We start from the raw sequence: 12,162 nt of genomic DNA on the forward strand, positions 1-12,162 counted from the left end.
TGTATCCCTCCCCTCCTCCTGTTTGGATTGCTTGTGCTCTCCACGCTTACCTCTCATTACATTTTCTTCTCTTTGGTTATTATGGGAAAAGTTTATTAAATGAAGCAAGTCATGCAGCAGCCTTTGAAAATGGTTTGATTCGGTGTTGGGATTCAGTTCTTGGGTTGTTCAGAACAGATGGAAGCTCTCAGCTATTCCTGCTCTACTACAGCCTCGAAAGATCTTGCCCTGGAACATGTTAGCCACGGGAGGCAGCTGCCTCTCTGGGTTGGGACACCTGTCATTACAGACCTTTAACCTGGTAACTGCTTTACAGGATTAAAATCATCATCTTAAACTAGCACTGGAAATCGGCAAGAGGCAGTGACAGAACCTGTGCGTTAAGTCACATTATCTCTGTGCTAGTATAATCTGCGTAAGGTGGGGTTCTTACCATCTTTGGGTTTGTGTGCAGTAAGCTACAGCAGCCCAGCTGGAGGGGGAAGAAATACATCCCCTCATCCAGGTAGCGTATTCAGTCAAGTAGTAGCGTAAGAATTCGAATGCCAAGAAGGACCACCCTTTTGGAAAAGCAGACAGGGGTAAGGCAAGACTTGTCTTTTGGCTAGGGGCTTGAAGGTGAACATTTTCCCCTCTCTTTTAGGGGAGCATCTGTGTGCAGGTTACCTTTAGTCATGTCAATGCCTGTCGCTACAGCATTTTGCACAATCAAGTCCCGTATACGTAATTTATTAGCCTACATTATTCCCAGACAGGTCAGTTTTCTTCTAAGTACTTTCATTCATCACGTGAAGGATTTCAGAATTGAACATGCATAGGACTGTTCTTGCCACTTCACGTGTTTATGTTTGGTTGTCCAGGGATAGGATTTTTTGTATACAAGATGAAAATTAATGCTGATTTACACGCCTAAATTCTTGACTTTTCCTCTGTAAAATGTGTTTTTATACATAACGTTTACCATGAGTTTCCACTTACAGAAGTAACAAACACGTCTTTTACAAAGCAACAGCCTTAAGAAGAGAACAAGTAGCTGCTCATCTAACACAGCAAACTAATGCCTGTGCTAAAAATAAAACCCCAGGAGCAGTCCCTCATGGTCTGAAATCAATTTCTCTCTCTTTTTGCTTATATAGGGAAACATTTGAAAATTATGAAGGGCAGGTTAACATAAATAAATGCTTCAAGAATAGGAACAGCGATAGTGGTTCTTTGAGAAGTTCTAGTATTTGTGTTATTTTCAAGATCTTTTCTCACAGTTGAAGGGATCCAAACCGTTAATATGTGTTCATCCAGGTTTCAGAAGACTCCTAGAAGTTTAAACAAGTGCACTGAAAAAGTTCATGTTTGTAAACATTTATTTTCTTGAACTGAAAAAGGCTTGCATCAGCACACATTGTACAGCCTTGCAAATTACACAAATTGAAAAAAGTTTGTTTCATTTATGTGCAATGAATCTTTAATGTCCAGTGAGCATCTGCAAATGATGAAAACTTAAACCATTAAAAAGGTTTCCAGCACTTATCAAACACAATTATCTTTGCGTGAAAAGGAAGAGAAAGAGATCCATACTGGTGGGAACACAATTAAAGTGCAAACATTTTGTCACTTGTGAAGATACATTTTAGTTTCTTCACACTTTTGCTAAAAATAAGACATATTAAAATGTGATTCAGTGAACATTCTTTGTAACCTATTCATATTCCCCTTTAAATAATTATTAAACCTGTTGGATCAGAAGCGAATCCTTCAAGGGTACAACCTACTTGTATTTTCTTTTGACATTGCCTGAATGAATCTCAAAAGAAAATGACCATCTAAGGAATTAGCTACTAAAAATTTTTTTTTTTCCTTAAAAAAAACCACAAGGGACAAAGAACAGGTTAACTTGAAGATTTGGGGTAGTTTGCTAGAAAATGAGTGTAATTCCTTGAAAATGGTTCTCTTTTCCCCTCCACCAATCCTCAGGTTCCTGCCTTGGAATGGACAGCTGTGTGCTGGCTGTGAAAAGGGATTATAAAATACAAACCTGAATATGGATTTTTATGAACATCTGCTGTACAGTAGAACTTTGGATCTGATACAAGAATTCAAAAATACAAAACAAAACTACTATAAAAGTAGGGGGCATTTCAACAGCATTCCTTGTAGAAAGCTGCCTGTCTCAAAGATGATTCCTTGCTATTGTCTGGGATTAATTCTGGGTTTTTTTTTCTTCATCTTGCTGGACTGGGTTATTTATTCTTCAGTGGCTAATGTCTTATGACAAAACATCCCAGGAGTCTCTATGAAGAGAACAGAAACCCCGTAACACCGAGCCAATCGAGGAGGACATGGAAGTAGTAAAGGCTGAGTGTCCACTGATGTAACTGCTACTGAGAACTAGCTCTTTCCAGAACATGAAAGTCGTAGTGCTTCTTGCTTGTTCTCAGCCTGAACTTGTTCACTGAGGTACTGCTTTGTTTCTTCAACGCGTTCTGAGCAGCTGACATTGTAGGGAACGTAGCTAGAACCGTGTAAGTGGACGCCAAGTCACTAGGTTTGGATGGCTCAGTGTTCACGCTACCGTCTCCGCTGCCACAGTAACGACGGTGGTGCTGCTGCTGTGCTTGTAGACACTGCGAATCCCTTAGCCACCGAATCTTGGCACCAACTTTTAAGAGTTCTCCAAATAGTTTTTCTGCTTCCGTACGAGTTATGCCTTCTGGCAGTTCAGTAATTTCTAGAACTTTTCCCACAACTGAAATAAGAAAAACATTGCATCCAAATTGGTCATTGTACTTAATGATACAACAAACACAATGGAAAATGAGTTACTTCATACTTGTGTTTCCAGCTGGCTGACACCAAATACACAGGCATTCCATTTCTGGTATTCTAGAGAGCCTTTTGCGTTCGCATTTAGCACTGCTTACAGCTACAAGCGTACAAAGAAAAGCTGAGAATACAAAGAGGGCCCTCAAAAGAGAGAGAGGGAAAAATAATAATCAACACCTAATTTTGCAGCAGGTTTGAGAACCCACTATAGCATCTCACTGCCTTTGCCTGTTCAACTCTTCACACATCACTGTGCTAAAAAACTAGCCTGTCTTCTCTCAAAAAAATCCTCTCCAGTAAATTGTTTAAAAAGCTGATTTATCTGTAACTTTCTGCAAAGAGGTGACAGTAGGTAACGCAACAAAAATTCTTTCCAGTAAAGATACGAAGATAGATGATATCAGGTTTTATTTGGATGACATCTTTACCAACTCCAAGGAGCTAATCTGTAGATCTCCCAATAATGACCCCCAAATCCATGTGCTTATTTATATTAGAAGGGAAGAAAAAAAAAAAAAAAAAAAAGGCAGCACAAACTAATTTGTGGTTTATGTTTGGCTTCACATTTCATGCAAGTAAAAGGAAGCGGGCATATGTGTCTTTAATATAACAATACTTAATGTAACAATGCAATAGAACTTACGTCCAGTAAACTGACAAACTTGCTTTTCCTTCTAGTACTGCCCAATCCTGATCTTCTCTGGTCTTTTCTCCAGCCTTCAAAACTACACTTCTGTCATTTAACCTCCCTCTTCCCCTCTCTCCAAGTCTTCCTCTCCATCCTTATGCTTCCAGTGTTTGCCATGTCCGTTTCTGTCCAGTTACTCTTCATTCTGGCCCTTTTCTCACCTGTTCTTTTCTTGTTACGTTCCCAGCCCATCCCCCTAACTCATTTTTCTGGAGGACTGTGCCCATCAGCAATTCCATACCTGGTTCTCCTGCACCAAGATCTGCTGAAGCAGCCTTCTTTGCTGGTTTCTTCCCCCTGTTTCCATGTCTGTTTCCCGGTTGACACTGGAAAGATTGACATAAATGATGTACTTTAATGACAGTGCACCAGTATCTTACACTTTCTAGGTTAGCTCAGTGAAAAACAGTGCAGAGGAATGTGTGGAAAATAACCTGTGCTACCATGGGACACAAAAGATTTTTATGTCCAATTTTAGTCTTGGAGTTTAGCAATCCTGCAGTCAGGCACATTGAATCCTTTGCCTCAGAAGAAAGGGAGGAAATGATGGAGAAGAAAAAAAAAATCACCTTAAATCTTCTTGGCAGACCCCAGCCCCCCAGGTCCATCACATCTTCTGGCTGATCTTGGGTAGGACTGAGCAAGGTAGAGGGAGGGGGTCTGTGTGTCTGTCCCAGAAAGTAAATAGATGGCAAAACTTTTTAGCTTTGCTAACGCTAATATTTTGGGTTGGTTCTGTTTTTCTTATAAGAAACAAACCCACTCTTTGTTTAGAAATAGCTGCATGTGGGTTTGGTTTTTTTGTTTGTTTGTTTTTAAATTGTTATTCAAATAAGAGAAAATAATTTTCGCAAACGTTCTCTCTGTGATTTTTGGGACTGCTGGTGAATTGCTTAAAAAAAAATTCCATAATCTACCCTGTGCCTAAAGCTAAATTTCAGGAAAATGTTTCTTTTTTTTTTTTTTTCTTTTTTTAAACAACATACAGGAACAATGGGAAGTATAAACACAGAATAAAACTGTTACTGGAAAGCAAGCAACTTCCACTCAATTACTTTTCTAATGCAGTAACATATTCCCCTATGCATTGTGGTTACAATGGTAGTCCTGACTTGGGTTTTTTCAGTGCTGCCAGGAGATTGTTCTCTTTAATACCTGTTGGCTTGTTACTTGTCCACGTAATAAAGATGATGGATTGTACTGCAGGGGTTGGCCAAGCAATGGGTATCTGGCATCTCCTTAAAGAGAAAGGTAATTAGAAGGGTTTTCTGTTATATGAAACCTTCCTCCAAGTTCCTCTTACGAGGTATATCTTACACAGAAGAGAAAGCAGAATATGCACAAAGTAGTGTATTTGGCTAGGCTAACAAAATAAGATTTGGCACGATTAAACGTAAATGCGTCACATGCTGATCACAAGATGAAAAGGTACAAGCTTTCTTGCATTGAAGGATTACACTGAAAAACACACTAGAAGTTTTTCTTCATTGCAGTCTTACCTAAATGCTCTCATTTCAAAATGAGCTTAATAAGGCTAAAGCTCCTCACAGTGTACTAATTTAATCATTTTCATGGCTATATCCCTGATTAGAGCCAGGTATGTCTTTACATTCCCATTGTAAAGGATCCAAGGATCCACAAAGACAATGGAATAGAAGTTTTTAGTAATCCCAGAAGATTAAGAAAGTTGAAAGGCATACTTTACAACAGGCAACCTGGAATTTTTACAACATCATCGGAATACAAAGCAATGACAAAGATTATGCAGCAGATAAGACAAAGGCAGACAAGAAACTAAGGCTTTCTTTATCAATAAGGAAGATGTACAGAATTTTCTGTAAGTTTTGCTTTAAAGTAAATCTTTCTGTAATACAGAGCCATTAATTTTGAGTTTGGGAACTATACCAGGACATCTTTGCTCATTGACAAAGTTCTTTTTTTTTTTTTTATAATTTGGTTTTTAAATGTTATCAACTATCACATCTCAGTGAAAACTCCCTATTGTCTCTTTTTCCATTAACATGGCAGCAGAGGACTGAAATTCTTCTACAAGGAATTTTTTCTGTCTTTGGGTGGGTACTATCTGAAATACTAGTTGAAGCAGCAACAGCATTGGCTAGAGGCTCTAGTCCCATTGTGCTAGTTTTTCTACAAAGGAATGAAGAATTCTTGCTTAGGCAGTGGTTTGATTTGGTGCATCATCAACTAATAAGTGAGTTTGGCAGAATGTTCATCTCAACGTCACATTTCTGTATCCTTTCCCCCAAAAGATAATATGCCCACCTAATGTATTAAGATCAGCTAATCCCACATGATTTATCTTTGTGGCTCTAAAATTATATCCTTTGTGACAGGCTAAACTATATCAAACATTTTATTAATATTTTCAATGCTGAAATGGGGAATTTCACATATGAGAAAGTTAGTGGGTTATGGAAGTTCGCACAATAATGAGCAGCAAAAGCTTTTGAGAATATGGGGGACGGTATCGGTGCAGAGAGATAAGGTGAAGTTTTACATGATGCTTGAGTGGGTAGTTTTGATGATCCTGCTTCAGTAGCATTACTACTGAAGTGAGCCACAGTTCATCAGAAAATCCTCATGTAACTTGTATTTTAAAACTTTCAAATAGAAGACATACACACTTTTTAGTTAACTAAAAATATACCTTGTCCAGGGACAAAAGGTCTAGAAAACTGGGACACAATAGAAAGAGGTGTCAGTGTGGGACGGATGTTCTTCATGTTTGGTAGCTGAGCTGGTGCTGGCGATTGGGCCGGTGAGGTGACAGGACTACCTAGTTGAGGACTATGCTGCAACTGGAATAAACCACAAGTTAGTGTTTTTCAAAGTACCTAGCTGAACAAGCTAAACAACACCTACAGCATTCAAGGACTGAAGGAAAGTTAAAATAGCTATATTAAGTATTATCAACGCAGACTTCTATTCCCCAAAAAGAACTTTTGAAAAAACATGCAACGATGCAACTTATGCAAATTTTAAGTCACCCTGGAAAACGCAACAAAACCCTCATACCTGTGCAGCACTGTCTAAAGTGCTAAGTTCTGTGGACTTCTGCCCCCTTTGATGATCACAGTAATATTTATTCTGTTTCCACTGTGGAGGTGAATGGTTCCGAGGCTGAGGGTTGTTGGGTAGATTTAGCTGCATCATTAGTACTCCTCCACCTGGTGGTGGTGCTACCGCTACAAGACAAGGAAGGATGCAGTTACTTCATCATACGTTTCAGTTTTCATTTTAGCAAAACAGACGTGAATTAAAAAAAGAAAACAAAACAGGGAAATAACATAATGAATGCTTTGCTGAATAGGCTGCTGAATCCTAGAAAGCTAGAGCAGTATCTTTGGTACAATTATATTCCCACTATCAGATAAATCTGCGGCAGTTAACTTCAAGAGGGCTTCCCAGAACTAGAAAAGAACCACTGAAACTCATTATTGAGAACATTTTTGAAAGTAATCATTCTATTTAATAGCAGTTGAAAGTATTCAACATTCACTGCAGCTACTGTCTGAGCAATGTGTTGAAGAACATGTGACTCTATGCAAGAATATCCTTGATTTAAAAAACGAAGTTACCAAGTAAGTTTTACATGATATACAGCAATACAGACTCAAAATGTTTTCTCCGATATGATGGCATACCTGGGAAAGACCTGGAATCAACCGTTAGTCTGAGGCAAAATTATCCTCATTTACAAGTTTTATCTGAACGTTTTTCTGGGCAGAGACTGCAAACGGATCCCCACATCCTGTACCACTTCGCTTACTGTGGTAGCTCCAGAAATGCCAAAGTCGGGGAGAACAGCGAAACAGCCGATGCTGTTCCACAAGGTTCCACACGAGGAGTTGTGACGAGGCTGTCGGAGAGAGAAGCCGTCTTCCCCCTTTGACCTGGCTCTCCCAAGTAATCTACATAACATCCTGTTCACTTGTACACGGTTGTTTGCAATTCCCTTCTCTGCTCTACCTGCTGTTCACAGCATTTCTCAGAAACCGTGATTCAAACACACGGTTTAAACATCATTTAATCATCCACCTTTAAAGAGGGTGTCTACAGTCTTCTCAATTTACCACCTACGTCATAGCATCAGTTGGGAGCAGTCAGATACAGATTATAAAATGCATTCATCTTGTATTTTTTAAAAAGGGCTGTTGTTTTTACTACCCCTGGGCTCCATAAAAAGAAACAGACTCCTTCAAAAAGCAAACCAAACAATGTAGAATAATGAACGCACAATATTAAAACTGTATTAGCCTTTGTAAACTGTGTTCTGAACAATATATAACACAACATTTGCCAAATGGTAAAGCCATAAACTTCTGTAATCCTTATATGTAAACCTGAGATGTACCAGACATCTATATACACACACGACATTTTACACAAGAAAAATCAGTTTCATTTTAATATTCCATGCGTATGTTAATGAATATTATAAATTATACTTATTTACACCTTACTGTTTTATAATATAGCATTTTATTCCACAGCACTCAGCATACAACTCTTTGACTTCTCTCCATTCTGTGAGAACTGAACACCCAACAAAAACACGCTTGTCTTGAATTCTGGAATTCTTTTCCTAAACAAGCATGCTGACAAAATGAAGTGTCATACAACACGTAAGTCACTTTGCAGACACTTTATCACCTATCAAAACCCATGAGAAGACAAACCCAGCAGAACTCCTTGAAAGGCTCCCCAGATTTGCAGTCTGGTCCTCTTTAACTTTTTCAAGTGAAAAGAACGCACAGACAAGCACCCGAGTTGTGTTGCTCTCATTGTCCTTACCTCAGTTGCCTTGATTCATCATCTCAGTATCACTTGCTGAAATGCGTGCTTGTCTTTATTCTCTCAAAATTTGTTCTCCCTATGGCACAGAGGGCTTCCCCCTTGCCCATACTTCTTTAAATCACAGTTGAACAGGTTTGAATCAGGCCTTCAAAACTGCCTAAAACCAGCGCTACCAGCATAGATTAGGAGAGTAGAAGAACAAGCTAGTGCAACACTGATTTTAGACATCCTGAAGTGACAGTCCTCCAGAACTGAAGCCAAACAAACTTGAAGCAAAATAGAAACAAAACCAAACCTGCCCAAAAACTAAAATACACTGCTAATCCAGCTATCTTGCCACTTAACTGCTTGTTATCTATTTACTAATAAACAGGCTCTAAAAATATCTTAAAAGATAAATGTTCATAAGAAAATGCTACATCTGTAGTGCAGTCTAGATCATTGACCTAGAGTTGTTTAATCTATTGCTTGCTTGCAAAATACTGAGATAGCAATATTTGAGGTTACCCCTTTCTGGCCAACCAAACCTCTAACGTATCCAATTCCTCATTGGTAAATTAAAGGCAGTTCTGCAATGATCACAGGATTGTTCTATAACCTCTTGTTTGGAGGCTAACCCTAGTGCTCTTCATTTCCTGACCAGTCCATCAGTTTTATGGTTGGAAATTGAGAGTTTTTAAGTGTTTGGATATTAGCATTTATAAACATTTCATGGATATGATAAGCTCTATGTCACCGCCATTTTCACAAGCCATTGAGACTGCTATTTATACACCTTCTAAAAATTACCCAAATATTTCATAGATCAAAACATTCTGAACCTGATTCAAGTGCTTCTCCTAAGGGACGCTTATCTGCTGAAGGCTGCCTCCAGGCTGCCCCCATGAAGTTGGCTATTGTCTGTCTTAAGTTCCAAGTTGTTGTTTTTAAAGTTACAATAATAGCAATTCAGATGAAGAATTACGAAAAAAGTATTTGCAGAAGTGGAGCTCACGTTGCAGTTGTTCTAGTAGTTAGCCATGAAATCAATCTGATAATTTGCAACAGGTTTCTAGACAGAACGGCTTAGATGAAAATCCCAATAAAATATACCTTTTATTGGCTGCATGATGGAAAGACCAGTGGGCGAACTTTTACATGATGAGGGTGGAGACACTATGCTGTAGTGCACAATGGAAGCAGCCTGTTGCGGCTTTGACTTTGATGAAGGTGGCAATAATGTAGGAGGTGATGGCTTCTGACTCGAATGGTTGCTATAAACTATGAAAGTAAAAGCAGTAAATAAGGCTACCATACAAACAAAACCAAAACACCCCACAGAGATTAGGAGTATTTAATTTAGCTTTTCAGCAGGTCAAAAAGCTACCTCTCCTCTCTATCCAAACCCCGAATGCTTTACAGTTTTCACCCTCTTCTCAGGAACTCTGAAGAAAATCGCTACTCTTACTCCATTAAGTGACATCTACAATGTTTCTTGAGTAGGAGAGCCAAGTATACTGCTTCCAAAATGTACCTTGCTCTTGTTCCATCAAATGTAACCCCAAATCTCAAATTTTTCAGACCCGTGTAGCAATTCAGGAAAAGATGAAAGCCATTGTGCAGAGAACATATAGTTCCCATGTCTGTCTCGACGCACAAGCAGACATGCAAGGCATCACGATGTATGTTACTGAATTGTAAGAAAGTAACTTGAGAGTTTTCAATGATAAATTGAGACGTCAAGTTAATCTGCCTCCAATATAACTTCAAAAATGGAACACAGAAGTAAATAAAATACAATAGTTAATTCTAAATCAAACCCTTAATAGCAAATATCCAATCACCCAGCACAGTAATAGCTAGACATTTCTGAAGTCTTTCAATAAAAAGTTTATTCCCCCAACCTGCACACTGCTGTCCTTGAAGCTGCTGTGAGTTGCACGGTGATGATGTTCTAGGAAACTGTATCTGCTCTGATCCAGGAGGCTGCAAATATCCTACTGATGAACTGTAATAGTAATAATAAAAAAAGAACATGACTAACAAGCATTTATGCCACGCTCATTTATTTAATCATGACGGCTGCATTTGCTGTCTACACGTACTGCAAATCACCGAGATTTTGCTAATTTTAAAATCAATAATATTCCCACCTACCCCCAAATCTACTCATTCTTCAGAAGCCTGAAATTTCACATCTCTTCCTTGGCAAAAACTTATGCCCTGCATACATTAAGAAGCTGTACTAATGCACCTATTTTGACATACTATTTTTGTGTCAATAGTGCTGTATCAATATAAAGACAATTTGTTGTCTTGCCCAATTAACCAGAATTGGGTCTCAGTTAAATGATCACCACAGAACCTGCCACGAGGATTTCAGGTGCAGTCCCTCAGCTGGAGGCTGGCCCCATGCAGCTAGGCCAGCTTATTCAGCACCCAGAACAAGCATGCCTCCGCTTCAGTGTAAAGCAACACAGCTTAAAGAGACAGTTGTCTTTCCACAGCTTTACCAAACAGGGCATGGGGAAAGGCAAAAATAACTAGTCATGGAAGATGACTCAAGGAGATAAACAACCTTTCATTTGTTTGTAATATGTAGGAAAAGGATAACTTAAAAGTTTATTTATGCCAGGTATTTTTTGGGGCATTCAGGGGAAAACCAGGTAAGTGACAGACATAGGCAAATTCTATCATACCACTAACTGATCGTACTGCCACAGCCAGAACAGCTGGTTGGTGGACCATAATCACAGTGGCGCCTATAGAATCGAATCTTGTACTTTATTTCTGTACTAACAGTTAAAGCAAACATTCTGAGGGAATGAGAAAAAAAAAATACTTCAAATTGTGGAAAAAAAAAAAAGTAGGTGTAATCCTGTTGGATTTACCATGTTTACCTATGTTGTCACAAGAAGTTTGTTTGCTCCTTTGTCCCACAGTACAATTATATAATTTTAATCTAAAGATTCCCTTCCATTAAAGCAGACAAAACTCAGTAAAAACCAGAGCAGATGGTTTTATATTGGCATGGGATGTGCACTCTCACACAGCTTCTCATCTGCCTCCTGATGATAGCTTTCGGCAGTGACCTGTAGGTTTGAGACTATTCAGTCCCCGCAGAAGGGTATTCTGCTTTCCTTGTCAAAGCACTGCAACATAACTATTTTGATAAAAGCAAGATGCTGTCATTGGTTGCTGAATTCCAAACAAATGTTTCCCTGTTCAAAAGAGGGACATTCTAAATGATGCAAATATCAAGCAACAAAACTTACTTCAAAATGTCTGGGATTATGTCTACCTATGACTTCATCGAACCTCAAATATAACTACAGAAGAAAAGGATAAAAAGAACCTTCAGATACAAAGAACAAGAATTCAGATTTAAGTAGATGAAGCCATGCAGCAATGACACAAATACTATTTAAGTCTCTGCACTCACAAAAGGATGAAGCAAGCTTCGTACTGTTGCTGCTTGCTTAAAAGTTGCAAGGCAAGGTATTTTTAAATGATGCACATTTGTAAGGTCAAAAAACTAGAGAAAGAAAAATTTGTAGACATTAATCCTAATGAATTCTTTTAGGTATCTGCCTATCTGTTCTCTCACAAATACTCAAATTGTGTTGGGGACACAGATGCGTACGCAGGGAGGTCTGTACATGTAGACCAATTTGCTGTTACAAAGGTAGGGGAAAAAAAAGTTATTTATCAAACAAACCCTGTGCATAGGAAAAAGTTCCTATACTGGCTTCATAGCCAGCTTTGTGCCAGCAGGCCTCGTTAGCTACACAGAGTAAGCTAAGCTCCTTCCAGACAAAGCTCCAAAAAAGGAAGAAATTCAGTCTTTTTCCGGGATTCAA

General features: G+C 38.7%; 1 protein-coding gene across 1 annotated transcript in view; it reads right to left on the reverse strand.

The window, feature by feature from the left end:
• Positions 1-1,386: 1,386 nt before the first annotated feature.
• Positions 1,387-12,162, reverse strand: part of R3HDM1 (R3H domain containing 1) — a 54,831-nt gene continuing 44,055 nt past the window's right edge. Inside the window, exons 21-27 of the mRNA XM_075710070.1 lie at positions 10,207-10,310; positions 9,416-9,583; positions 6,542-6,711; positions 6,174-6,318; positions 4,661-4,743; positions 3,747-3,831; positions 1,387-2,740 (exon numbers count right to left, since the gene is read on the reverse strand). Of these exons, the coding sequence (XP_075566185.1) occupies positions 2,373-2,740; positions 3,747-3,831; positions 4,661-4,743; positions 6,174-6,318; positions 6,542-6,711; positions 9,416-9,583; positions 10,207-10,310 (1,123 nt within the window). The 3' untranslated portion in view covers positions 1,387-2,372. The remainder of the gene's footprint in view (positions 2,741-3,746; positions 3,832-4,660; positions 4,744-6,173; positions 6,319-6,541; positions 6,712-9,415; positions 9,584-10,206; positions 10,311-12,162) is intronic.

This window comes from Pelecanus crispus, chromosome 5 (assembly GCF_030463565.1).
Source record: "Pelecanus crispus isolate bPelCri1 chromosome 5, bPelCri1.pri, whole genome shotgun sequence".
Lineage (NCBI taxonomy): Eukaryota > Metazoa > Chordata > Aves > Pelecaniformes > Pelecanidae > Pelecanus > Pelecanus crispus.